General features: G+C 37.2%; 1 protein-coding gene across 1 annotated transcript in view; it reads right to left on the bottom strand.

Annotated features, from left to right (window-relative positions):
* Positions 1–13668: 13668 nt before the first annotated feature.
* Positions 13669–27669, bottom strand: part of BARD1 (BRCA1 associated RING domain 1) — a 76641-nt gene continuing 62640 nt past the window's right edge. The window contains exons 10-11 of the mRNA XM_060151303.1: positions 15587–15684; positions 13669–14527 (exon numbers count right to left, since the gene is read on the bottom strand). Of these exons, the coding sequence (XP_060007286.1) occupies positions 14195–14527; positions 15587–15684 (431 nt within the window). The 3' untranslated portion in view covers positions 13669–14194. The remainder of the gene's footprint in view (positions 14528–15586; positions 15685–27669) is intronic.

Here is a 27669-nt window from a genome sequence, read left to right as displayed (position 1 = left end):
AGTGGTTGAGAATCTGCCTGCTAATGCAGGGGACACGGGTTCGAGCCCTGGTCTGGGAAGATCCCACATGCCGCGGAGCAACTACGCCTGTGAGCCGCAACTACTGAGCCTGCGTGTCTGGAACCTGTGCTCTGCAACAAGAGAGGCCGCGATAGTGAGAGGCCCATACACCGCGATGAAGAGTGGCCCCCGCTTGCCACAACTAGAGGAAGCCCTCGCACAGAAACTAAGACCCAACACAGCCAAAATTAAATTAATTAAAAAAAAAAAAAAGTCAGGAAGTATTGGAAGATGTAGACATATACGTTCAAACATTTGAACGTAAATTTTAAAAACTTACAAAAATTCAGGAAAAACAAAAAGGTTTGCAGAAAGGAAATGCAATCACTGCAAATAACTTGAAAGAGCAGGGAATATTTCCACAGTCATCACGGTGAAAACTCTGAAGAGAGATTTAAGTCACTTATTAGGAAGATTTGGAGAGGAAAGGAGACAGAATCTCAGACTGCCAAGATGACCATGTACCATAAGAGGAAATCAGTAGGTGTCTAGAATGGATGAATCAAGAGAATGCAGGGCACACATACATACTAACGGAGAAGGCAAATACCAAAGTAAACTGCTGAAAGGGTGCAAAATGATTGTTTCTGGGGAGAGACTAAGAGAGAGATTCAGGAGACTGATGCTTTTTCATCTAAATCTTTTAGTATTATTTGACTTTTTAGACTATGTACACAAATTACTTTGCTACAAAATGGAAATTATTTTAAATGCCAACAATCCATATAAAAAGCCTTTCTTACATTAAAAAAAATCCCTTCTTAATGACTACATCTGAATTCATAGAAAACCAGCATGAATATTAAAAACATGCATTTTTTTGGAAAAAAGGTAGAAGACATAATCTGTATAGCTTTAACTACTGTTTAAATTATCTTTAGATTAAATGTGATAACTTAGCAAATTAAACACTGATAGCCAAAAAACGCCACCTCATTTCCTATTCATGGCTTCAGCAAGATACATTTCCTATTTCTGACTTGACTTTCTAATTAAAAAAAAAACCTAATAACATATTGACAAAATGTCATTCTTAGAAATATCACTCAAGGGAAATCAAAAAATGTTCTGTGGTGAATATTAATTCATCTGGTCCTAAGAATGAGTCCTAGAAACCTTTTCAAAACATACCTGTCTATCCAGAGCAAACGCTGGTTGGTCCTTCTGCCAAGTCAGTCACGTATGGTTGTGTGTGAGGAAGTCTTCTTGATGCCCCAACACAGAAATGCCCACTAGGGTACAGGTCTCCACCAGGGCGTTCTTCCTGCACAGGTGACAGGTGCCAGCCTTGCCAGAAACAATACCACCTGTGCAGTCATCTCTCTACTTGCTGGCTCTCCTGCTGGAGTGTAAGCCCCTTGAGGGCTACGGCCATGTCTTATTCACCTTCGTTGTTCCAAGTGAGCAACAAAGCCTGATATCCAACAGTTTCCAGATAAATATTTGATGAATCAATGTACAAAGTAGTGAGGGAATCAGTATCAGACTCTTGTTCAACCTCCTTTGAAAAGGAGATCTATATTTTTCAAATGGAAAAGGATAAAATGCTATGTGTAATTACTAGTGAATCTTTGCATAGCACTTGAAGAGGATACTTACTGAAAAAGTCAGTTGCCTGCCCTTTGTGCTTCTGTCATATCTGCAAAAAAAAAAAAAGGTCAATGAAAAATAGCTTCACACTTCATTTGCTTTTCACAATGTATTAATTCCTTTTTAAAATAAACATGATATTTATGAATCATTACTTCCACAGCCCAGAAAAATAATATGAATTTACCATGAGGTATCAGAACTCACAGAAAAAAGAAATGATTATTATAGTGAGAATGATGATTTTAAGGCACATGCATCAACCACATTCTATAGCAAAAACCGCATACCTTAGCTTTAGAAATGCATGTCTTGAGGAATCAGATATATTACATACACAATATAGAGTTACATCTAGTCAAATACAGGCACATTTTGCATTGCAATAGGTGCATGAATCAGAATACAATCTCTAAATGGTGTGACCACATCACAAATAAATTTCCAACAATAAATAGTACCAAAGATGTAACTTGCACTGTGGGAAGTGCAGGCATTAAAATCACCTAGAGAGCTTTTTCAAACCATATTCCTCCTTCCCAATTTCTCCCTGTCTTTGAGCTTTTATCCCCCTTCAACCCTCAACTAGGAGGGCATGGCCTCCCAGCTGAGAATCACTTCTATACTGAGCCACAATTAGTGACTGGAATAGGTCCTATACTTCCCGTATGCTGTGGGGAAAGCAATGCACATATAAGGATTCCTTAAGTTTTTCAAGCATGGCTCAGTTTAGTGATGGTAAATACATCCAAACTGATAAACCAACTTGACCAGTTGGTTGTGGCTGCCTGAAGTAAGAGTTGAGGAAGATTTTAAGACCCTTTTTAGTCTCACAAACAGAAGTAATGATTAGTAACCTCTGCTGAGGTAGAGGCTGGTGGGGGTCACAGCATGCAGGGGATGGATGCCATCTACTCTTCTAGATGCTCTACATCAGCTTAATAAGTTCTTTTAAGTAGAAGTCAGATTATAGGCTCTATAACAGCGAGTGCTTTGGATTTCTTAAAGAAGCAATGTACCCTGGAAGGTGACATGGCAGAAATAGAAAAATGCATGCTTTTAATCTGGGCCCAGCCAATAACGAGGCATGTGATCTAAAGGTCTCCAGGCCCGTTTCCTCATCTTAACACAAGAGCTCCTCACTGGCAAGATGACCCGTAAGATCTCTACCAAACAGCCTAAAATTCCTTTTCCGCTTCTTTTTCTAATTAGCTTCTAACCCATAAGAGCTGGAGTGTTCTGAACCTTACATGTAAAGCCTCATCAACTCATGAAAATCATAGCAATCAATGAAGGCTCATTTTCTAATTTTTATATTTTAAGCATAACTATAGGTCTTAATTTAAATATGTAGGGTGTGCACTGCATTTTATAGAGATGGTAATGGTAGATACTGACTTGGCTTGACATTTTAAAGAAAATCTCTCCCTACCCCCAGGACCAAAACGTATTATAAAGATGTTTATACAGCTTTCTTTATCTGTAATGGAAATAACCCAAATATTCAACAGAACAGATTTGATAAATTATACTACATGTTGTTGATAGGCTACTATACAACTACAGGAAATTACATTTAGGAATATTTAATTACATGGAAAAATATGGGAAGTATTTTCAGGGTTTAAATCCTTAGTTATAAAAGCTATATGTGTGTGTGCTTGCATAGAAGAAAAGATAAGAATGTTAATAGTTGTTATTCTGAGTTGTGGATTAACTCAATATTTCCAAGGCCCAAGTAAGTGAATAAAGTGGAAGCAGGGTAAGACAGTAAGGAGTGATGGGGACTGTGGAAAACTGAAGCATACATGACCTTTCAATTTGCATTCAATCTATTTTTTTACATTACGAAAGCCAAAAACCAATTTGTCAGTTTATGGTCCCTGAATTTGGCTATTATTTTCTTCCTTGTGTTTTTGTATGTTGCAAATTTTCTACAGTAACTATGTAATACTTCTGTAAGAAGAGTTATTAAAAAACTTGAAGGTAGCCACACTGGTAAAATTTAGAAAAAGACCTCTATACTTCACTGATGGAAGAATATTTTGGCAATATTATTTTAGCCAGCAGGCAATGGGGAGTGGTTTTGAAAATTTTGTAGTATTAATAATAAAATATGAGTCTCACAAGTTATAAACCAAAGGCAGCCAAAAATCAACCTTTTTTTTTTTTTAAGAGATGTGTAAAGTAAGTTTATCCCAAAGTCATACAGCAGAAGGGTTGAGGTGCCCAAAAGGGATTGTGACACAATGCTGACAGAAGTTTGGCCAGTGCTTTCTAAGGGGCATATGTTAAGTATGGAAGGCAAGTAGTCTTGGTACCCAAAGTACATGCATTCAGGGGATGAAAGCCAAACAAAATCTTACCTGAATGTGTAGGAGAGGCTACATAGCTGGGGAAACTTCACTCATAGCTGGGGAGAGAAGTCAGACATGAGAAATTAGCCAGACAAGCCAGGTCCTGGATGTTGTTAAGGCTAATGTCAGTAAAGTGAAGATAGGACAGCCAGCAGTTGAGCTGGGGATGGGGACAATAGCCAGGATGATTCAGGACCAAGATGAGCTGTGCTACCCAAAGCCACTTTTCAAGAGCTGCTTTTAGAGATGTCTCTGATCCATCTTGCTCACACAGGAATGAAAGGTGATCCTGTGAGTGCCTACAAGGTGCTCAGTGCTTTCATCCACCTTGACATCCAACTGAGACAGACAGTATTATCCCAACTTTATAATTGTACACACAGGTTAACTAAACTAGTAAAAAGATGGTAAACAAACCCAAGTCCAATCGACTTCAAAGCTTGTGCAGGAGGCATGCCCTTCCTGGGTCTTCAATCCAATCTTCAAGCCTGACGTTAGGCTCACTGACCTTCTCAGAGTGGCTCGCACAGGCAAACTGGAGCACTGGGACCAAAGGAATCCTTGTAAGTGCTGGGGAGTTAATCACAAACCCTTTAAGCCAGGTCAGAGTCAGAACAGTTTAGTGTTTTCCTCACTTCTCCCATATCACCATTCTAATAGACACTTCCAGGTATAGACAGGTGCACTCAGAGACTTAGAAAGCTACACCAATAACCAACAATCCCTAATTCATAAGAGAGTATGCAGCTAAGCAGCCAAACATAATACATATCAGCTGACTGGGAAAAAAAGTAGAGCTGCTTAGTTTTCATTTATTGGTTGCTTTGATGTGCATATTCTTGAAAAGGGCTGACTTATAAAGATATACATTAAGTTCACAATTTGTAGTTCACTCCGTCTTCAAATAAAATAGTGGCTCATCGTTATCAAATAAAAACATTATTTCCTGCCACATTTAGAGAATAGACATTTGTGACCATGATGAGGTCCACAAACCTTTAGAACATCATTGACTCTTTTTTCTACCCCAACTCGTGGAGGCAGTAAGAGCTAACGTGTAATGTGGTCCCCCTCTCTGCATCTTATTTCCACAGGAAACATCAAACCTTCCGAAACACAGTCTTCATCTATGCAGAGGTCACTTAATTGCTGAATTCACAAAGAAGGCTCAAAAGAAAACAAGAAAGATGAAATAAATGATAAGTCTTACTTATGAAAATTTAAGTATCTAACTCAGGTGAATCATTAAAACTCTCACACATTGTTTATTTATCCTTATTTCATCCATAATTCTAATATGCTTCCTATCTGGTTTCTATTTCCCAGAAAGTCAAAAGAAAAAAAAATTAACAAATTAGATAGGGTAATGTATTTATGGAAATAGGTAAGTAGCTATAAAGTAGCAGCTGTCAAGGGGAAAACTGCAAAATACAGGTAGAACTAGAACTAGAAAACAGCCATGTGTAACACTGTAGAAAAGCTCCCAACCCTCTGACTTCAGTAGAACCCTAAGACTCTGACAGAGGTGATTCAAGATGGCTGCATAGGAAGAGGCTGAACTTACCTCCTCCCACAAACATGACAAATACAAAACTACATTTGGATCAATTCCGTCTGAATAGAACCTGAGAACTAACTGAATACTTGCTCTACAAGAAAAGATAAAAGGAGATCAAGATGGGTAGGAGTGGCAGAGAAACACTCTTGCCAAAAATCCCACCCACACCTGGTGGCACACAATAAGGAGGGATTTCACCAGGCAGGTGCTTCTCCTGGAGGAGTGTGGGGTTGGTGCCCCACATCAGGCACCCCATCCCCTAGGATCTATACCAAAGAGACCAACCTCAAAAATGTCTGGCTTAGGGCTTCCCTGGTGGTGCAGTGGTTGAGAGTCCGCCTGCCGATGCAGGGGACACGCGTTCGTACCCCGGTCTGGGAAGATCCCACATGCCGCGGAGCGGCTGGGCCCGTGAGCCATGGCCGCTGAGCCTGCACGTCCAGAGCCTGTGCTCCGCAACAGGAGACGCCACAACAGTGAGAGGCCCGCGTACGGCAAAAATAAATAAATAAATAAATAAATAATAAATAAATAAATTAGGCAGTATAGACAACCACAAAGACCCAAGAGACAACCAAGAGCTAGTGCAGGGTTGAATAAGAAGAATCAGCACCTATATGAGGCCACTCCTTCAAGACTGAGAGAATAGTTTTGCCTAATACATAGAAAAAATATGGAGAGCCAAGAAGAGTGAGGAAACAGAGAAATATGTTCCAACTGGAAGAACAAGACAAGACCTCAGAAAAAGACCTTAATGATACAGAAATAAGTAATCTACCTGATAAAAAATTAAAAGCAATGGTCAGAAATATGCTCAGTGAATTCAAGAGAATGAACACAGTGAGAACTTCAACAGAGTTAGAAAATATGAGGGAACCACTCAAGACTTGAAGAATACCATAACTGAAATTAAAACTACACAGATCAGCAAAAGAAAAAGAACAGCGAAAAGAAAAAACGAATTAAAAAAAAAATGAGAATAGCTTAAGGGGCTCTAGAACAACATTGAGTGTGCTAACGTTCACATTATAGGGGTTCCAGAAGGAGAAAAGAGAATGGGGCAGAAAATTTATTTGAAGAAATGATGGCTGAAAACTTCCCTAGCATGGGGAAGAAAAGAGACATCCAGGTCCAGGAAGGACAGAGTCCCAAAGAGGATGAACCCAAAGAGGTCCACACCAAGACACATTACAATTAAAATGTCAAAAATTAAAGAGAGAATTTTAAAAGCAGGAAGAAAAAAACATCTAATTACATATAAGAGAACCCCCACAAGACTATCAGCAGACTTTTCAGCAGAAATTTTGCAGGCCAGAAAGGAGTGGCATGCAATATTCAAAACACTGAAAGGAAAAAACTTACAACCAAGAACACTCTGACAAGGGTGTCATTCCGAATATAGAGAGAGAGAAAGAGTTTTGCAGATAAGCAAAAATTAAAGGAAGTCATCACTACTAAACTGGCCTTATAAGAAATGTTAAAGGGAATTCTTTAAGCAGAAAAGACCATAAATAGAAATAAGAAAATATTAATATATGAAAAACATAAATCTCACTGGTAAAGGCAAATATATAGTAAAGGTAGTGAATTAACCACTTACAAAGCTAGTATGAAGATAAAAAGACAAAAGTAGTAAATCAACTATAACTACAATAAGTAATAAATGAATAAGCACCAAAAAGATGTAAAATATGATGTAAAAAACATAAACCTTGGGGGGGGATGTGGTGTTTTTATTTTTATAAATTTATTTATTTTTGGCTGCATTGGGTCTTCGTTGGTGTGCACGGGCTTTCTCTACTTGCGGTGAGTGGGGGGGGCTACTCTCCGTTGAGGTGCGCAGGCTTCTCATCGCAGTGGCTTCTCTTGTTGTGGAGCATGGGCTCTAGGCACACAGGCTCAGTAGTTGTGTCTCACGGGCTCTAGAGCACATGCTCAGTAATTGTGGCACACGGGCTTAGCTGTCCCGCAGCATGTGGGATCTTCCTGGACCAGGGATTGAACCCATGTCCCCTGCAGTGGCAGGTGGATTCTTAACCACTATGCCACCAGGGAAGTCCCTAGTGTTTTAAACTGTGCTCAAACTTAAGCAACTATCCACTTAAAATAGATTGCTTTACATATAGACTGTTACATATGAACCTCATGGTAACTATAGTTACCAAAATTTCTAATAGATATATCAAAAAATAAAGAGAAAGGAATCCAAACATAACATTAAAGAAAATCATAAAACCACAAGGAAAAAGAATAGGAAAAGAAAATAGGAACAGAGAATTACAAAAAACCCAGAAAACAATTGACCAAATGGCAGTAAGTTCCTAATTATTAACAATTACTTTAAATGTAAATTAACTAAATGCTCCAATCAAAAGACATAGGGTGAGTGAATGGATTTAAAAAAAAAAAAAAGACCTATCTATATGCTGCCTACAAGATACTCACTTCAGATCTAAGGACACAAACAGGATGAGAATGAAGGGATGGAAAAAGGTATTCCATGCAGATGAAAACAAAAAGAAAGCTTGGGTAGCAATACTTGTATCAGATGAAACAGACTTTAACCAAAACTGTAACAAAAGACAAAGAAGGACAATACATTATGATAAAGGGGTCAACCCAACAAGAGGATATGACATTTGAAAATATTTATGCATTCAACAGAGGAGCACCTAGATACATAAAGCAAAAATTAGCAAACATAAAGGGAGGAATTGACAGTAATACAATAATAGTAGGGGACTTTAATACCACACTTACATCAATGACTAGATCACCCAGACAGAAAGTTAATAAGGAAATGTTGACCTTAAATGACACATTAGACCAGATGAACTTAAGAGATATAGACAAAACATCCCATCTAAAAACTGAAGAACACACATTCTTTTCAAGTGCATATGAAACATTCTCCAGGACAGATCACATGTTACGCCACAAAGCAAGTCTCAATAAATTTAATAAGACTGAAATCATCATCAAACATCTTTTCCAACTACAACAGTATGAAACTAGAAATCAATTACAAAAGGAAAACTGGAAAAAACACAAACATGTGGAGACTAAACAACATGCTACTAAACAATCAGCCAATAAAGAAATCAAAGAGGAAATCAAAATATATCTTGAACAAATAAAAATGGAAACACAACTTTCCCAAATCTGTGGAATGTAGCAAAAGTAGCTCTAAGAGGGAAGTTCAAAGAGACAAGACTATGTGAATAAGAAAATTTACACCTGAAACTAACACAATATTATACATCAACAATACCTTAATAAATTTTAAAAAAATTTAAAAAAGAAATAAGAAAATTTACAAATAAACAATCTAACTTTACACCTAAAGAAACTAGAAAAAGAAGAACAAACAAAGCTTAAAGTTAGTAGAAGGAAGGAACCAATAAAGATCAGAACAAAAATAACTGAAACAGAGACTAGAAAAATAAAACACAATAGAAAAGATCAATGAAAGTAAGAGCTGGTTCTTTGAAAAGATAAACAAAATTGATAAATCGTTAACCAGACTCATAAGGGTATGTGTGGGGGGGGTGGAGTGGAGAGAGAAAGAGAAGCCAAATAAAGTCAGAAATGAAAGAGAAGTTACAACTGATACCATAGAAATGCCAAGGATAAGAAATTACTATGAACAATCATATGCCGAAAAATCAGACAACCTAGAACAAATGGCTAAATTCCTAGAAACACACAATCTTCCAAAACTGAATCATGAAGAAAGATAAAATCTGAATAGATTAATTACTAGTAGTGAAATTGAAACAGGAATTTTAAAACTCCCAGGGGAATTCTACCAAAATTTTTTAAAGTTAATACTTATCCTTCTCAAACTGTTCCCAAAAGTTGAAAAAGTTCCAAACTCATTTTACGAAGCCAGCATTACCCTGACACCAAAACCAGACACCAAAACAAAACAAAAAAAGGCAAACCAAAGTCATCAACAATACACTGAAGGATCATACATCATGATGAAGCATAATGAAATAGGATTTACTCCAGGAATGCAAGGAGGGTTCAATACCTGCAAATCCATCAGTGTGATAAACCACATTAACATTAACAAAAACAAAGGATAAAAATCATATGATCGATTCAACAGATGCAGAAAAAAACATCTGACAACATTCAACATCCATTCTTGATAAAAACTCAATAATGTGGGTGTAGGAAATGTACCTCAACATAATAAAAACTATATATGACAAATACACAGCTAACATCATACTCACTGGGGAAAAGTTAAAAGCTTTTCCTCTAAGATCAGGAACAAGACAAAGATGCCCACTCTCACTACTTTCATTCAATGTAGTATTGAAAGCCATAGCCACAGCAATCTGACAAAAAAAGAAATAAAAGGAATCCAAACTGGAAAAGAAGTAAAAACGTCACTGCTTGCAGATGACATGATACTATATACAGAAAATCCAACACGCCATGAAAAAACTACTGGAATACATAAATTTAGTAAAATTGCAGGATACAAACTTTATAGAAATCAGTTGCATTTCTATATACCAAAAACAAGCTATCAGAAAGTTAAGAAAACAGTCTCATTTACAATTGCACAAAAAGAGAATAAAACACCTAGGAATAAATTTAACCAATGAGGTGGAAGACCTGTACTCTGAAAGAATTTGAAGACAACACAAATAAATGGAAAAATACACCTTACTCATAGATTGGAAGAATTACCACTGTTAAAATGTCTACGCTACCCCAGGCAATCTACAGATACTATGCAATCCCTATCAAAATAGCAATGGCATTTTTCACTGACCTAGAGCAAAGAATCCTAAACTTTGTATGGAATCACAAATAGCCAAAACAATCTTGAGAAAGAACAAAGCTGGAGGCAAACCATAAAACTCCTAGAAGAAAACATAGGCAGCAAGCTCTCTGACATTGGTCAAAAGCATTTTAGTTTGATGAACCTGTCTCTTCAGGCAAGGAAGGACACAAAAGCAAAACTAAACAAATGGGACTACATCAAACTAAAATGCTTTTGCATAGCAAAAGAAACCATCAATAAAATAAAAAGGTAACCTACTGAATTCATAAATCATATATTCCATAAGGAGCTAATATCAAAACTATATAAAGAACTTTTATAACTTAATATCCAAAAATAAAACAAACAAAAAACACCAAAAAACAAAAAAAAACCCAGAACAACCCTATTTAAAAATGTACAGAGGACCTGAAGAGACATTTTCCCAAAGACATACAGATGGCCGACAAGCACATGAAAAGATGCTCGACATCACTAATCATCAGGGAAATGCAAATCAAAAGTGTTTATCACCTTACACCTGTCAGAATGGCAGTGATCAAAAAGACAAAAAATAACAAGTGTTGGAGGGAATGTGAAGAAAAAGAAACCCTTGTACACTGTTGGTGGAAACGTAATTCATGCAGCCACTATGGAAAACAATATGGAGCTTCCTCAAAAAGTTAAAAATAGAACTACCATATGATCCAGCAATTCTACTTCTGGGTATTTACCTGAAGAAAACAAAAACTCTAACTTGAAAAGATATATGCACCCCGATGTTCACTGCGGCATTATTTACAATAGCCAAGATACAGAAACAACCTAAGAGCCCATCAAGAGAAAGTGGAAAAAGATGTGACTTATATGTACAATGTTTATATACAATATCAACAAATTCAGCCATAAAAAATAATGAAATCTTGCCATTTGCGACAACATGGAGGGACATAAAGGATATTATGCTAAGTGAAATAAGACAGAGAAATACAATTTCTCTATGATTTCACTTATATGTGGAATCTAAAAAACAAAACAGAAGCAGTCTCACAGATACAGAAAACAAACTGGTGGTTGCCAGAGGGGAAAGGGGTGGGCGGGTTGGGTTCAGGCAGAATCAGTGAAGGGGATTAAGAGGTACAGACTTCCAGTTATAAAATAAAGTCATGGGGATGTAATGCGAAGCATAGGAAATATAGTCAATAATATTGTAATTAACTTTGTGTGGTGATAAATGGTAACTAGTTAACAAGGTGACCATTTTGAAATGTATATAAAATATTGAATCACTATGACACACATATGAGACTGATACAGTACTACATCTATTACACTTCAGTTTAAAAAAAAAATGAACCACAAGGGAATCACTGTGTAATAAATTACAGTCTTAATGATGATTCCAAACTACCAAGGTTACACTGTATTCAAAAAAGTTTATTTAAGTAATAAAGTACCTAATATACTTTAGAAATGCAGTGCTCAAAAAGACAAGCTTTTGTCAGCTGAAAGATTTCCTCACAAGTCTTGCAGAGGATCGTTCTTCAACAGTGCAGAGTAAGTCACGTCTATAGAAGAAACAGAGATGTGGAAGCACAAAGAACTTTAGTGATTTATGGCAAATAAAAAGGAAGCTTGAGGGGCTTCCCTGGTGGCGCAGTGGTTGAGAATCCGCCTGCCAATGCAGGGGACACGGGTTCGAGCCCTGGTCTGGGAGGATCCCACATGCCACGGAGCAACTAAGCCCATGAGCCACAACTACTGAGCCTGCGCATCTGGAGCCTGTGCTCCGCAATGGGAGAGGCCGTGACAGTGAGAGGCCCGCGCACTGCGATGAAGAGCGGCCCCCGCTCTCCGCAACTGGAGAAAGCCCTCGCACAGAAACGAAGACCCAACACAGCCAAAAATAAATAAATAAATTTTTAAAAAAAAAGGAAGCTTGCATCTATGACTGAAAAATGAAAATAATTACAAGTATATCTATACAGAAAATACAAGTTTCAAGAGCTTAACATCAACTAACTGCTGCCAAAATAAATATTTAAAGAAACCAAAAACAAAACTGCTTAATAGTGGGACACAAAATACAACAAAGAGGGAGGAGGACAAACCAAGAAAGTGAATGAAGGAAAGCGAGTAGCAACTCCCCAAAGTGTTTTTACAAACGGGGATTCAGATCAGAGGAACAAACACAAACCTGTCTAGGAATATGACCGATGAGGCAATAGAAAGTGACTAGAAGTCAGTTATAAATCAAAAATGACAACCAAAATCCCAGAGTCTTAAATTATTTAATCCAGACATTATCTAACCCCTCAGATTTGCTTGGTGCTATGTTGTTTATCATTCTCCATTTGAATGAAATGTGGAACAAACACAATACTGGTTGGAGAGAGTGTTTCAGAGCTAATTCACCCTTGAAGGTCAGGGTCAGCTGTATTATTGTGTTCACATAATTTATTTCTTTATATAGAAAAATAACATGTCAAAGAAGGGATTAAAGTAAATTTTATTTTGAAATAATCAGCTGAATCTCAAACTTCAAATAAATGGATCTTAAAATGTTCATGAACTTCAGAATCTCAGTATTCTAATCTAATGGTTACCAAACTATTCCCTTTGGCCCAAAAGGGACCAAACTGGCAAGTCTCAACAGTAACACCCTTTCCATGTCTTTAATATTATAAGTACATTAAATTTCTAGAAAGACTTATTAAAGAATTCTACTTCTTAGAAAATATTTTAAAATGATCTAATCTACCTTATTGATTCACAAATAAGAAATACTCAGACCAGAGTAACCTTCCCAGGTCTCCCCATTCTCAGGTGACATCCTGTCTACTATTCTGCAGCCTTGATGGTCCTGGTCCTGGTATTATGAATAAGTCCTTTTCACTACTACCATTAAACTTTTGTATCACCTGGACAAAAATCTGTTCTAAATCAAGTAATCACCAACTTCTGCCTCCCCAGCAATCCAAAAGTGAAAAACAATTTATGAAGAAAGAAATTAAGACCTACAGAAAAATTATTTTAGCAATACATAAGGTCTACCAGAAAGACTGCTCCCTAATTTATTTACATTTGACTAACAATGTCTCTAAAATGTGTTAGAAAAAATGTTCTACACATTTATATATATATTAACACAGTTACAAGTTGATTAACAATAAGCAAATATATACAATAAAAATATATATCATGAGCCCAATGTTGACTTTCACCACCAGAGAACAGTAATGTTGAGATTCAAATCATGATTTCCTAATTAAGAGACAAGATTTTTTTAAAAAGGGAACAAAAATGTAGGAACAGGTAAATTATAAGTAGCAAAATAAATACAACTGTAGACAGGAGAAGAATTTAACACCTATGGTGGCAAATTTAGACCAGGTAATCTATTTTCATTATAACAAAGCCAGAATAAATTATTTGACAATATTATTTGCTTACTAAACGAAGGCAAGTATTTTTGCTGGTGGCAGGTGTGGATTTTTTTCATCAAAGAACATTAAAAGGGTGAGACATAACACCACTTGTATGTTTAACCAACAGTTCTGATCCCCTCTCATTAATCTTTGACAGCTGATAATGTGAATAGAAAGACATGATGAATCAACACATATGCCAGTTTTAAAAAGAAAAATCCCTTAAAGCAATCTCCGCATCTAAATGGTAAACATAGAGTGAATTCATAATCTGGCAATTTGGTTTTTTTTTAATTCAAGGCAAAAAAATGTATGAATGAGTCCACCTATTTGTAAAAATGTGAATGATCAAAACAGTGCAGTCACTGGGCTCTCACACTGTGTAAGTTCAATTTGAAATGTACATCTGGTATAGGATTCAGTTGTCAAGAGGGATCAACTCAAAGGACATCACACAATCTATAAACCAGCTGGAAGAAGCCATCCAGACTTTGCCCTGCCTAACTCTCTCTGGGCGATGATTAGACAAATCCTCATAGATGATATACTGTGTGCAGAAGTGCTGATCAGAATCAGGTTTGGCATGGTACGCGACTGTATTGATGGTTTGAGTCACGTCACTGTCTGGCTTGGGCTTTCTACTGAGGATCTGTCCCCCAGACGCAGTGACAAGCTTAATAAGGCTGTCCTTTGGATGGTGTTTGAAGGTTCCCCCAAAATAGAAATAGCATCCATCAAACAGCTTTGGCAACTGAAAAAACAAAAAAAAAAAGCTCATTAAAAGCAGACCAAAATATTTAAAAACACTGCATATGAATAGGGAAATAAAAAGAAAAGTCACAAGCAGTTAAGAAGCTACTTAATGAGGTGCTAGGACAAGCTGTATTTCAAATAAACCATTTAGGTAAAAAAAAAAATACTCATGCAAATAAAGGTTTCCTATACAATTTTTTCCTTAAGACTCTGGTGCTTTTCACTCTTCTCACATTTTAGGTGTGCTCTGTGTGTGTGTCTCTGTGTGTGTGTATGGTATACATCCACATAAAACCTGTTCATCAAGCATCTTATATCAGAATATTTATTCATTTATTTCGTGGGACTTAAAGCCCCAAGAATTCCTTCCTAGGGTAACTGAAACATGCTTCACGGATACCAAGCTAAACTTAATTGTAAGCGTAACAGCTTTGCTATGGAGTTTTCCAATTCTGCCCATCCATATTTAGGTTCCTATATACTACCAATCTAAGGTCCCCAGGGCAGTGACGTGGGAGTGTGGCCTCCAGGATTCTAGAGATGTTTTCCTTAGAACACAATACATTATATGGCCATGGCTAGGGATCCAATTAGATATGAAACACACTTCTGTGAGCTTTACAGAAAAAGTTTCACAAGTCCCTTCTACAAAAACTTTTCTTTGGCATTTTTAATATACCTATATGTCAACAGGGTAATGGAATTTTATCCATTAAAACTACAATATATGGTAATAAAGACATGGTTAACTAAATCCGAGAAGTAGCTCTAAGTCTTCTCTCAAGCTACTTCCTATATCTGAGACTCACCTCAGATTCTGAAAGGTTTATGGGAATGTTCAAGATGCCCAAAATCTAGTAACAGTATGAAATTATTACATTCTGGTTTTTACTGCTCATTGTAATCATCTCTCAGAATCAAGTGCTTGAAATAAGCACAATTAAAGTTTTAATCAGTCACCTGGACTTGTTGAAAGGGCAGGAGAAGTTTTTCCTGATGGTAATAATAGTATTAAGTTATAATAAGAACAATAAAAGTAGTATCAAAAGGAAAATACCAGCTGTTCTCTGTTGAGCCTGCTTCTATGTGGTCCTTCAGGAATTTCATACTTTTCTTCCTGTTCATATTCTTTTCTTTGTAGACATGCTTTCACCCCTGGGAAAAAAAATGAGGATAAAAGCAAAATAAATATCAAGTGAGCATTATTTCTTTCACATTGAAATTATGCCATTTACCTAAGTGATTTTTCTTCTTCATGGTTAAATATTGTTCTGAAACAGAAAAAGAAACTTTACTTATGCCAAAACAAAATGTAATAAAACTGGTTTTCCAGGGCTTCCACGGTGGCACAGTGGTTGAGAGTCCGCCTGCCGATGCAGGGGACACGGGTTCGAGCCCCGGTCCGGGAAGATGCCACATGCCGCGGAGCAGCTGGGCCCGTGAGTCATGGCCGCTGAGCCTGCGCGTCCAGAGCCTGTGCTCCACAACGGGAGAGGCCACAGCAGTGAGAGGACCGCGTACCGCAAAAAAAAACAAAACAAAACTGGTTTTCCATATAAAGAAAATGTAAGAAATCTTTTCTTCAGAGGACTGAGCAATGAAGTAGTACTGAATACAAATTTTAGTTTTCTTTCTGAAAAACCTAAATCAGTACATTATTTCATGTACAAGAATAAAAATCTAAATTTTAATTTATAACCATTATCAAAATGAAAGTAATAAAAAGTCCCTCATTTAGTTCAGCCCACAATGATCTGACCCTGAGGTCTTATCATCTGCCCCACTCATTCTGGTGGTTCTATGCCTAACCTCCTGTTAGACTATAAGTGATCTGACATTAAGGAAAGTACTTGAGTCCAGAACACCTCGCTTATTAAGCTGGTCAAATAACAGGGGCTCTACAGCTCTTGTTAAAATAAACAGTAAAGCAGAGTCTGGGACGTGTTTGGAATTGACAGGTAGTCAATGAAGTCACCAGTCTAGAGATGACTTGGTGAATATTTCAAATGTTTTAGAGCAGCTTCAACTGAGATATTCCAAGACATTGCATAATATATAAAAGTTAGAATATTTTAATGACTGAATACATCTATCTCACCAAAAGCAGAGCTTTGTCAAGGGACTGAATTTTTTCTTAACTTGGGACTATGAATGCATACTCCAGTTGAACACTCAACCCTGACATATCTGTAATTTCCTATCATGTGATTCTTAATTTTTTGCTAGTTTTGCCTGGGGACTAAAACATCCCCAGTGTTTTCAATAAAAGGATCTTTTTTTTTTTTTTTTCGGTACGAGGGCCTCTCACTGTTGTGGCCTTTTCCGTTGCGGAGCGCAGGCTCCGGATGCGCAGGCTCAGCGGCCATGGCTCATGGGCCCAGCCGCTCCGCGGCATGTGGGATCTTCCCGGACCGGGGCACGAACCAGCGTCCCCTGCATCGGCAGGCGGACTCTCAACCACTGCGCCACCAGGGAAGTCCAAGGATCATATTTAGCTAAGTTTGCTATGCTGAATTCTACTCTTTTCACTAACTTATCATAAATATGATGTTTTTTATTAAAAATTGTTTTTTGCATGTAGTAAAAATCATATTTTAAAAATAGAATTTTTAATAACTACCCACAGGGTATAAAAAACTATCTTTCCAATGAAGCTAATACTAAAATATTAACATTACTGTATACTAAAAATGAGTCTCAAAATAAAATTTTTGACTAGGTCAAAATCATAGGAGAAACACTGACAGTGTGCTTACATGACATCATATATTGGTTCTACATTAAACACCAATGCAAAAAAAATTACCAATCTAGCCAAATCACTGACTTACCTCAAACTCATTATTTCACATATAAATTATTACTTTTACTTTTTATCACTTAAGCATGTTACCCCCTTCCTAAACCTCCTTTCCTGATGATATTTGAAGAGCATTTATACCAGTATCTTTAGATGAACTGTATATGCCAGCATATAAAGCCAAGGACTGAACACTGAATACTCCTATAATATCAAGTAACTGTAACAAGTAAAGAGCTAATGTGTAACTACAGAAATAAATAAATGGGCTGTGCCTATGCTGGCTGCTTATGCATTTTATGGGTTTATTTGACTGGTTATTTAAACTATCAAAAAAGCATACTAAAATGGTTTCAATTGATCCAGGCAATATGCCAGCGTTAGTCAATCAACAGAATGTAGGCTTAACAGACACTAGAATGAGATAAGCATGACATCAAGAGAAATGAGATGGCAGACACCAAGAGGGCAGCATGGCACTACCAGAGGGAGAGGCCAGTACTCTTTCAGTGTAAATATGCCTCAAGTCACAAAACTTTCAGCCTTATAGCAATTGTTCAGTAAATTTCTGTAAAGGCAGGCAGAAAAATCCAATGCTCTAATTACAATTACTGAGCTAAATGAAGAATGTGTTCCTCTATATCCTTTTATTCCAAGTAACAATTTGCCAACTCTCTCTACCACTTAATATCAGCTAAAGAAGGAAAATATAGCTTCCCTGTGAAAACTAAGGAACAGTTTCTAGGTCTATAACAATCTGTTAGGATTGCCGTTGTAGAACAGAAAACATGGAATATGTTTTGAAATTTGGGTGTGACATCTAGTCCAAAGACTGTAACTCGAACACCTACAAGGGCCACGCAAATTATATAATCATGTGGGGAACCCTGTGTTAAGTGGTAGGGAGTTATGGAGACTGTAACAAATAGGAAAATGTACATCATACCTAAAGACACAAAAATTAAATGATTATGCTGAACTAAACCACACAAATTTTATCTGTTTTGGACTTAGATTGCCAATTTGACTTGATGCTTGTCTAATCAACCTCTTCATTTCATAGATAAGGAAACTTAAATCCTAAGAGATTTAAGCAGCTTTCCCAGTGATACATGTGAGATAAGAACTCAGATATCCTCCAACTTCTAGATCAGTGTTTCTTTATCTTTATTTTATTAAAAAAATAAAGCATCTTAGGAAATGCCAGGTGCTCTCTACTCAGATTTAACATACTGTATCTCAAAATAAATGACACAACCACTTAACAGATGACTAAACAGGAGGATCCTTATTTTTTAAGAGATTAGCCAAAAGGTATACCAAAGCGTCAAAAACTGCTGACTACCTGGGAGTGGGGGGTTGGAGGGCGGAGAACAATGCATTTGGCTTTGTCTTCAGTGAATCAATGAGTTTGTTTAATCTGACTGACGCCAAAGCTGTCACTCTCTCATTTGTACCCTATGAGTTTCAGAATGTTCATACTTCTCAGTAGACATTTACGATAATTACATTTAATATCAACTTCCTAGTAGATTTCTTTTGAGATAAACCAATTGAACTGATTTACCAAAACAAGAATGAAATGCTTTAAACTTTCAGCAACCTAAATGCTGATATATTAACATCATCAATGAAATGGAAGAATCTACAAGCCATAATACTACCTAATTAACAAACCTAAATAATAGATAATATTTTAAGGTTTTAATTACTCAACGTAAGTTAGTTAAGCAAACTGCAGCAAGAAGTGTTATATCTATTTTCCATGTTAAAAAAACTATCAGAACTTTCACAACATTCCTAGTCATAAACTCATCTAAAGTATAATATATACTGTAATCCTTAATCTCTATAAAGATTTTAAAACAGGTCTTTTTCCAGCAATTTAAAGATACTTCCTTACTGTATAGCACACAGAACTATATCCAATATCCTATGATAAACTATAATGGAAAATATAAAAAAGAATGTATATATATAACTGAATCGCTTTGCTGTACAGCACTAATTAATACATTGTAAATCAACTATACTTCAATAAAAAATACATCCTAAAACTCAACCAAATTATATTTTGTATTTGTACTTAATAAAGTCCATATTATTCCATTACCTGCCAATAAAATAGTTCAGCAGAAATTGATTCTTGTGAAGAAATACGCATATGCAAGATCACTAGTTAACTTTCTCAGCTAAATAGGAGGATCTGAATCCAAACTGAAATGACTATACATGAATAATTTATATTGTTTATGTAAACACAGATTTCTGAATATGCCAGAATGATATATACTTTAAAATGTGTCAAGCCACTATCCTTGTAAAATGTATGCTTTATATCATCTTTCTTACTTTTCACACGTTCTATTATATTTTAAGATTTTGACCAAAGCTATCATTTTTCAGAAGTACAGGAATCAACTACCTATCTTATTAAAACTAAGATTCTTTTCAGCACAGATGTATTCCAGATCATGTGTATATCATTTCAGGTAAGCTTTCCTTTTGCCCTGATTTTATTACTTTTTTATATAGAGGTAAGCAGCCCAATTCCCAAAGTACTGCTTAACTCAAAGTCATTAACTCGAAGTCATTAAAGTAGCTCTGGCTACCTAAGCAAACTCTAGAATCTGTATACTAATGCAGCTTATGAATTCTGGGATATGATTTTTTTTTTTAAAAGAAGCTTGTACCATCCAGAAATGTATTCCTTTATTCTGAATCTCGAGGAGCCACTCTTGCCTCCTACCTCATAAAAGCACATATATCCATGGATGTATATTTTCATTTCAGCTGCATGAACCACTGATGATGCTCATTAATCTATATTAAGTTTAGTCACTTTTCCTAGTTTTAGAAGGAAAAACAGGATTGCACAAGTGGGAGGGAGTAGAAAAAAGGGTTTCTGAATCTACAGCTACATACAAATGATTATAGAATACAATGAAGACAGAATGAAGCGTTCAAATGGAGATCTGTTAAATGTCCAAAGAGGAAAGTATCCCTCCACGAAGACCACAGAATGTGCTTACTCTCTTCAAAAGCTAGAGCAATAAATAAATTCCTAATTTAAAGAACTGTTATTCTTCTGAAGCCACTGGCTATTTGTAACTGAAATAGCACTGAAAATCAGAATTAAATATTACTCTTAGCCAACACTAAATGTTATCCTAAAAAACAAGAAAATACAGAATCAATATTTTATGTCAAAATCAAAAATCCTAATAAATATGTCATTAGATCCAAACTGGGCACTTACGTAACTCAAGAAAACTGCATTATTAGTAAAATAAACACTGAAGAATTTCCTTTCTGATTGTATTGAAAATGAACACCCAAGTTGTAAAAACAACAAAAAATTATTTTTAGATGCTTTTCTAGTAGGCTTTTTAGTCAAATAGGCTATGATATCACTAAATTTCAGACAAAAGGAAATGGTTTTTAAGAGGAAACTTTTTACAACAATGACAAAAATGGAAAAACAACTTTCACTCTCACTGAAATTTTTAAAAAATAGGATGGCAAGTAAAAGAAGAGCTAAGCCCAATACTATGAAATTCCACAGTGAAGAGTGGAAGGACAATAAAATGAAGGCTGAAAATGTAAAATAAAAGGTAAATGCTCCTCTCGTGCCATCATAAACATTTAGATTTAGGAAATCAACTGTCACAGATCATTAGATTTTGTGTTTTCATATAAATACCATTGAACAACTGTTTATTTTTGGCTACTTTTTAAGCCAATATTCCAATTATAAGCATATTTATACATAAAAATACATTTCCTCATAGGATAGTTTGCTAAATTTATTTATTTTACTTAATGCATATTGAGAAGCAGGTCAAATTCTATCACAAAAATATATTACTGTATCATAAAATTTGCTTGGGCAAAATCTGGGTATCAATTCTAAAACCTTGTATTATGAATAATAATATCAAAACAATCCTCAATAATTTAAAAACTCATACTTGGTGTTCTTTGTTAGTCATATATTTAAAACTGAAATATTTATGTAAGACTTCCATTTTTATTGGACAATAACCATATTAAAATTTATCTGCTAGGTCTGCACAACAGGTATCAACAATCTGGTGTACCAGATTGAAGCAATATACATTCACAGGTTCTAATTTCCCTGATTAAGAATGAAACCCTCTGGTGGCGCGGTGGTTGAGAGTCCGCCTGCCCATGCAGGGGACGCGGGTTCGTGCCCCAGTCCGGGAAGATCCCACATGCCGCGGAGCAACTAGGCCCGTGGGCCATGGCCGCTGAGCTTGCGCGTCCGGAACCTGTGCTCCACAACGGGAGAGGCCACAACAGTGAGAGGCCCGCGTACCACAAAAAAAAAAGAATGAAACCCTCACCTACCCAATTAATTTTTAGAAAAGATCAAAAAGAAGATCTAATTGTTATTAGAACTTGAGAATTTGAACTTCTTCATAAAAAACTTGAATTTAAGAGACATACATTGATTTTGAAACTGTTATAAACTAACAGACCTCTACCTACCAATCTACAACTGATTTGATTGTTTCTTTCCCTGTACATATTTACACATTTATATATTGACAGTGAAGATATAATTGTTTTATGTTCTTTAAAAAATTTAAACAAATTTGTTTTTTCATATTCAGTCCTACTAATTATCATATAAAAATAAAATTTTTTTCAGAAAACACCTTTAAGCATTCCAGAATGTTCTCAATTTTCTCATATTCCGGTTATTCCCCCCTACTTCTTGTTATAAGAAATAACAATGCAAATAGTTTTTTTTCTTTCTTTTGTATTACTTGCTTGGAGTATATTCTCAGAAGTAGGACTATTACATCAACAGATGTTAATTTTTTTTTATTCTTAGACAATCTTTGTAAAATATTTCTCTAAGCATGAAGTTGCCTAATCAATCTTAGCTGACAGAAATGCTTTGGTATATTTATTTTTTGATAATTAGCAAAATATGACTAGTAAAAACTACCTGTATTTTTAAAATTCCACAGCTCACTCAACATCAATTTGAAGAAATAAATTTTAATAGAAAAGTATAAGTTTATTAATCTGATTATGGAGCTATTTATAAAATGATGATATAATGATTGCCTCTTAGGATCAATCTTCCTCATCTAAAACAAAAACAAAGAAACACCGTATCTGGCCCTTCCTCTCTTCACAGACACAAGTCCAGTGCAAAATGTCTGGCCCATTCCCACAGCAATTCCCTTAGGTGCTAAGGCCTTTCAGAACTCCTATAGCAGCAATTTTATTTAAACTTAGATGAGAGTGGGGAAGAGGAAGAGATTATGAAAGAAAAGAGGACAACCATTTGCTCTCCCCATCACAATGAGATGAGAAATGAAGAGGCAGAATTAAATTTTTTTTTAAAAAAGGTTAGGCTAGATGAGATTTTGAAAGCAGTGTACTGAAAGAACAGGTCAGTAAAATACATTTTCACTTTCTGAAGGCTAGTTTACATCCTTAGGATGCAATTCCACTTTTTTCATTCTCTAAGAGACGAATAAAATGGCATATTTATATATCTTCTAATCTTCATTCTAGTCACCTCTTTCATTACCAAAATTCACCCTGTACGGGGATGGTTATTAGTCGTCTGTGAGGAATTAGCACCAAAACTAGGACTAAAGCAGAATCTCAGGCACAAATTTAACCTTGAAGAAGGAACTTTCCTAGCTGTATCTCCCGTTTCTGTAAAATAAAGATAAATACCATCTGACAAAATATCTGTAAAATAAATATGATGAGACAGAATGGCTAGTACAATAGTATAATTATGCCCTATTCTTAGAATGTTCATTCAAAGTTCATTAACTATGACACTGTAAGATGCTCTCTCTATATATATAATATAAAGAAATAAAAGATATGGACCAATTAAGACAAAATAAGTTCCAACAGAAGCCTTCCAATAGTTAAATTTGGATCCAATGGATCCAGACTGTTTTGTATAATTCTTTTTGTTAATTTGTTTAAATTTGCTTAAGTTTTTAAATAAGACAGTTCTCTGCAGAGAAAGTTTAGATGAAATTTCCTCTTTAATCTACTTGGTTTGTGGAAAATGCCATAAAACGTTGATACTAAACTTGCTATATAGTTCAGCCAGTAAAGCTTCTGTCTACCAGGCAAGCTGGTGGATAACCTCAAACACAAGATCTAGTTTTAATAAGTCATAAATCTTTATGATTAATTTTGAAAGCTTTGGTCCACCACATCTTTCCTTAATATAGATGGTTTTCAACTAGTTTTGAATAGCTGTGAACATTTTTTTAAAAATCACACTAAGTTGCCTGACATTAAGAACAACACAGAGACTTCCGCGAAGATGGCGGAAAAGTAAGACGCGGAGATCACCTTCCTCCCCACAGATACACCAGAAATACATCTACACGTGGAACAACTCCTACAGAACACCTACTGAACGCTGGCAGAAGATCTCAGGCCTCCCAAAAGGCAAGAAACTCCCCCACGTACCTGCGTAGGGCAAAAGAAAAAAGAAAAAACAGAGACAAAATAATAGGGATGGGGCCTGCACCAGTGGGACGAAGTTGTGAAGGAGGAAAGGTTTCCACACACTAGGAACCCCTTCGCAGGCAGAGACTGCGGGTGGCGGAGAGGGAAGCTTGGAGCCGCGGGGGAGAGCACAGCAACAGCGGTGCAGGGGGCAAAGCGGAGAGATTCCCGCACAGAGGATCGGTGCCGACCGGCACTCACCAGCCCGAGAGGCTTGTCTGCTCACTCGCCGGGCCGGGCGGGCCTGGGAGCTGAGGCTCGGGCTTCAGTTGGAGCGCAGGGAGAGGACTGGGGTTGGCGGCGTGAACACAGCCTGCAGGGGGTTACTGCGCCACGGCTGGCCGGGAGGGAGTCCGGGGAAAAGTCTGGACCTGCCTAAGAGGCAAGAGACCATTGTTTTGGGGTGCGTGAGGAGAGGGGATTCAGAGCACCACCTAAATGAGCTCCAGAGACGGGCGCGAGCCGCGGCTATCAGCGCAGACACCAGAGACGGGCATGAGACGGTAAGGCTGCTGCTGCCGCCACCAAGAAGCCTGTGTGCGAGCACAGGTCACTCTCCACACCCCCCCTTCCGGGGAGCCTGTGCAGCCCGCCACTGCCAGGGTCCCAGGATCCAGGGACAACTTCCCCGAGAGAACGCACGGCGCGCCTCAGGCTACTGCAACGTCATGCTGGCCTCTGCCGCCACAGGCCCGCCCTGCACTCCGTGCCCCCCTACCCCCACCCCCGCCTGAGTGGGCCAGAGTCCCCGAATCAGCGGCTCCTTTAACCCCGTCCTGTCTGAGCAAAGAACAAACGCCCTCCAGCGACCTACACGCAGAGGCGGAGCCAAATCCAAAGCTGAGCCCCTGGGAGCTGTGAGAACAAAGAAGAGAAAGGGAAGTCTCTCCCTGCAGGCTCAGAAGCAGCGGATTAAAGCTCCACAATCAACTTGATGTACCTGCATCTGTGGAATACATGAATAGACAACGAGTCATCCCAAATTAAGGAGGTGGACTTTGAGAGCAAGATTTATGATTTTTTTCCCATTTTCCTCTTTTTGTGAGGGTGTAAGTGTATGCTTCTCTGTGAGATTTTTGTCTGTATAGCTTTGCTTCCACCATTTGTCCCAGGATTCTATCTGTCCGTTTTTGTTTGTTTTTTTCTCTTAATAATTATTTTTTTATTTAAATAACTTTATTATATTTTATCTTATTTTATTTTACTTTATCTTTTCTTTCTTTTTTTCCTTCCTTCCCTCCTTCTTTCCCTCCTTCCTTCCCTCCCTCCCTCTCTTCTTTCTTTCTTTCTTTCTTTCTTCCTTCCTTCCTTCCTTCCTTGCTTCCTTCCTCCCTTTCTACTTCTACTAATACTTTCTTTCTAATTTTTCTTCTCAGCCATGTGGATGAAAGGCTCTCGGTGCTGCAGCCAGGAGTCAGTGCTTTGCCTCTGAGGTGGGAGAGCCAACTTCAGGACACTGGTCCACAAGAGACCTCCCAGCTCCACATAATATCAAACGGCGAAAATCTCCCAGAGATCTCCATCTCAACACCAGCACTCAGCTTCACTCAACGACCAGCAAGCTACAGTGCTGGACACCCTATGCCAAACAACTAGCAAGACAGGAACACAACCCCACCCATTAGCAGAGAGGCTGCCCAAAATCATAATAAGTCCACAGACACCCCAAAACACACCACCAGACGTGGACCTGCCCACCAGAAAGACAAGACCCAGCCTCATCCACCAGAACACAGGCACCAGTCCCCTCCACCAGGACACCTACACAACCCACTGAACCAACCTTAGCCACTGGGGACAGACACCAAAAACAACGGGAACTATGAACCTGCAGCCTGAAAAAAGGAGACCCCAAACACAGTAAGATAAGCAAAATGAGAAGACACAAAAACACACAGCAGATGAAGGAGCAAGATAAAAACCCACCAGACCTAACAAATTAAGAAGAAACAGGCAGTCTACCTGAAAAAGAATTCAGAATAATGACAGTAAAGATGATCCAACATCTTGGAAATAGAATTGACAAAATGCAAGAAACATTTAACAAGGACCTAGAAGAACTAAAGATAAACAATGATGAACAACACAATAAAAGAAATTAAAAATACTCTAGCAGAATAACTGAGGCAGAAGAACGGATAAGTGACCTGGAAGATAAAATAGTGGAAATAACTACTGCAGGGCAGAACAAAGAAAAAAGAATGAAAAGAACTGAGGACAGTCTCAGAGACCTCTGGGACAACATTAAACACACCAACATTCAAATTATAGGGGTTCCAAAAGAAGAAGAGAAAAAGAAAGGGACTGAGAAAATATTTGAAGAGATTAAAGTTGAAAACTTCCCTAATATGGGAAAGGAAATAGTTAAACAAGTCCAGGAAGCACAGAGAGTCCCATACAGGATAAATCCAAGGAGAAATATGCCAAGACACATATTAATCAAACTGTCAAAAATTAAATACAAAGAAAACATATTAAAAGCAGCAAGGGAAAAACAACAAATAACACACAGCGGAATCCCCGTAAGGTTAACAGCTGATCTTTCAGCAGAAACTCTGCAAGCCAGAAGGGACTGGCAGGACATATTTAAAGTGAGGAAGGAGAAAAACCTGCATCCAAGATTACTCTACCCAGCAAGGATCTCACTCAGATTTGATGGAGAAATTAAAACCTTTACAGACAAGCAAAAGCTGAGAGAGTTCAGCACCACCAAACCAGCTCTACAACAACTGATAAAGGAACTTCTCTAGGCAGGAAACACAAGAGAAGGAAAAGACCTACAATAACGAACCCAAAACAATTAAGAAAATGGGAATAGGAACATACATATCTATAATTACCTTAAATGTAAATGGACTAAATGCTCCCACCAAAAGACACAGATTGGCTGAATGGATACAAAAACAAGACCCATATATTTGCTGTCTCCAAGAGACCCACTTCAGACCTAGAGACACATACAGACTGAAAGTAAGGGGATGGAAAAAGATATATCATGCAAATGGAAACCAAAAGAAAGCTGGAGTAGCAATTGTCTTATCAGACAAAATAGACTTTAAAATAAACACTATTAGAAGAGACAAAGAAGGACACTACATAATGATCAAGGGATTGATCAAAGAAGAAGATATAACAATTGTAAATATTTATGCACCCAACATAGGAGCACCTCAATACATAAAACAAATACTAACAGCCATAAAAGGGGAAATCGACAGTAACACATTCAGAGTAGGGGACTTTAACACCCCACTTTCACCAAGAGACAGATCATCGAAAATGAAAATAAATAAGGAAACACAAGCTTCAAATGATATATTAAACAAGATGGACTTAATTGATATTTATAGGACATTCCATCCAAAAACAACAGAATACACATTTTTCTCTACTGCTCATGGAACATTCTCCAGGATAGATCACATCTTGGGTCACAAATCAAGCCTTGGTAACTTTCAGAAAACTGAAATTGTATCAAGTATCTTTTCCGACCACAACGCTGTGAGACTAGATATCAATTACAGGAAAAGCTACGTAAAAAATACAAACACATGGAGGCTAAACAAAACACTACTTAATAACAAAGTGATCATGAAGAAATCAAAGAGGAAATAAAAAAATACCTAGAAACAAATGACAATGGAGACACGACGACCCAAAATCTATGGGATGCAGCAATAATAGTACTAAGAGGGAAGGTTATAGCAATACAATCCTGTCTTAAGAAACAGGAAACATCTCGAATAAACAACCTAACCCTGCAACTAAAGCAATTAGAGAAAGAAGAACAAAAAAGCCCCAAGGCTAGCAGAAGG

Source organism: Lagenorhynchus albirostris, chromosome 6 (genome assembly GCF_949774975.1).
Source record: "Lagenorhynchus albirostris chromosome 6, mLagAlb1.1, whole genome shotgun sequence".
In the NCBI taxonomy this organism is placed as follows: domain Eukaryota; kingdom Metazoa; phylum Chordata; class Mammalia; order Artiodactyla; family Delphinidae; genus Lagenorhynchus; species Lagenorhynchus albirostris.
The sequence above is the reverse complement of the archived record's forward strand: the minus strand, read 5'-3'. Positions and strand labels throughout refer to the sequence as shown.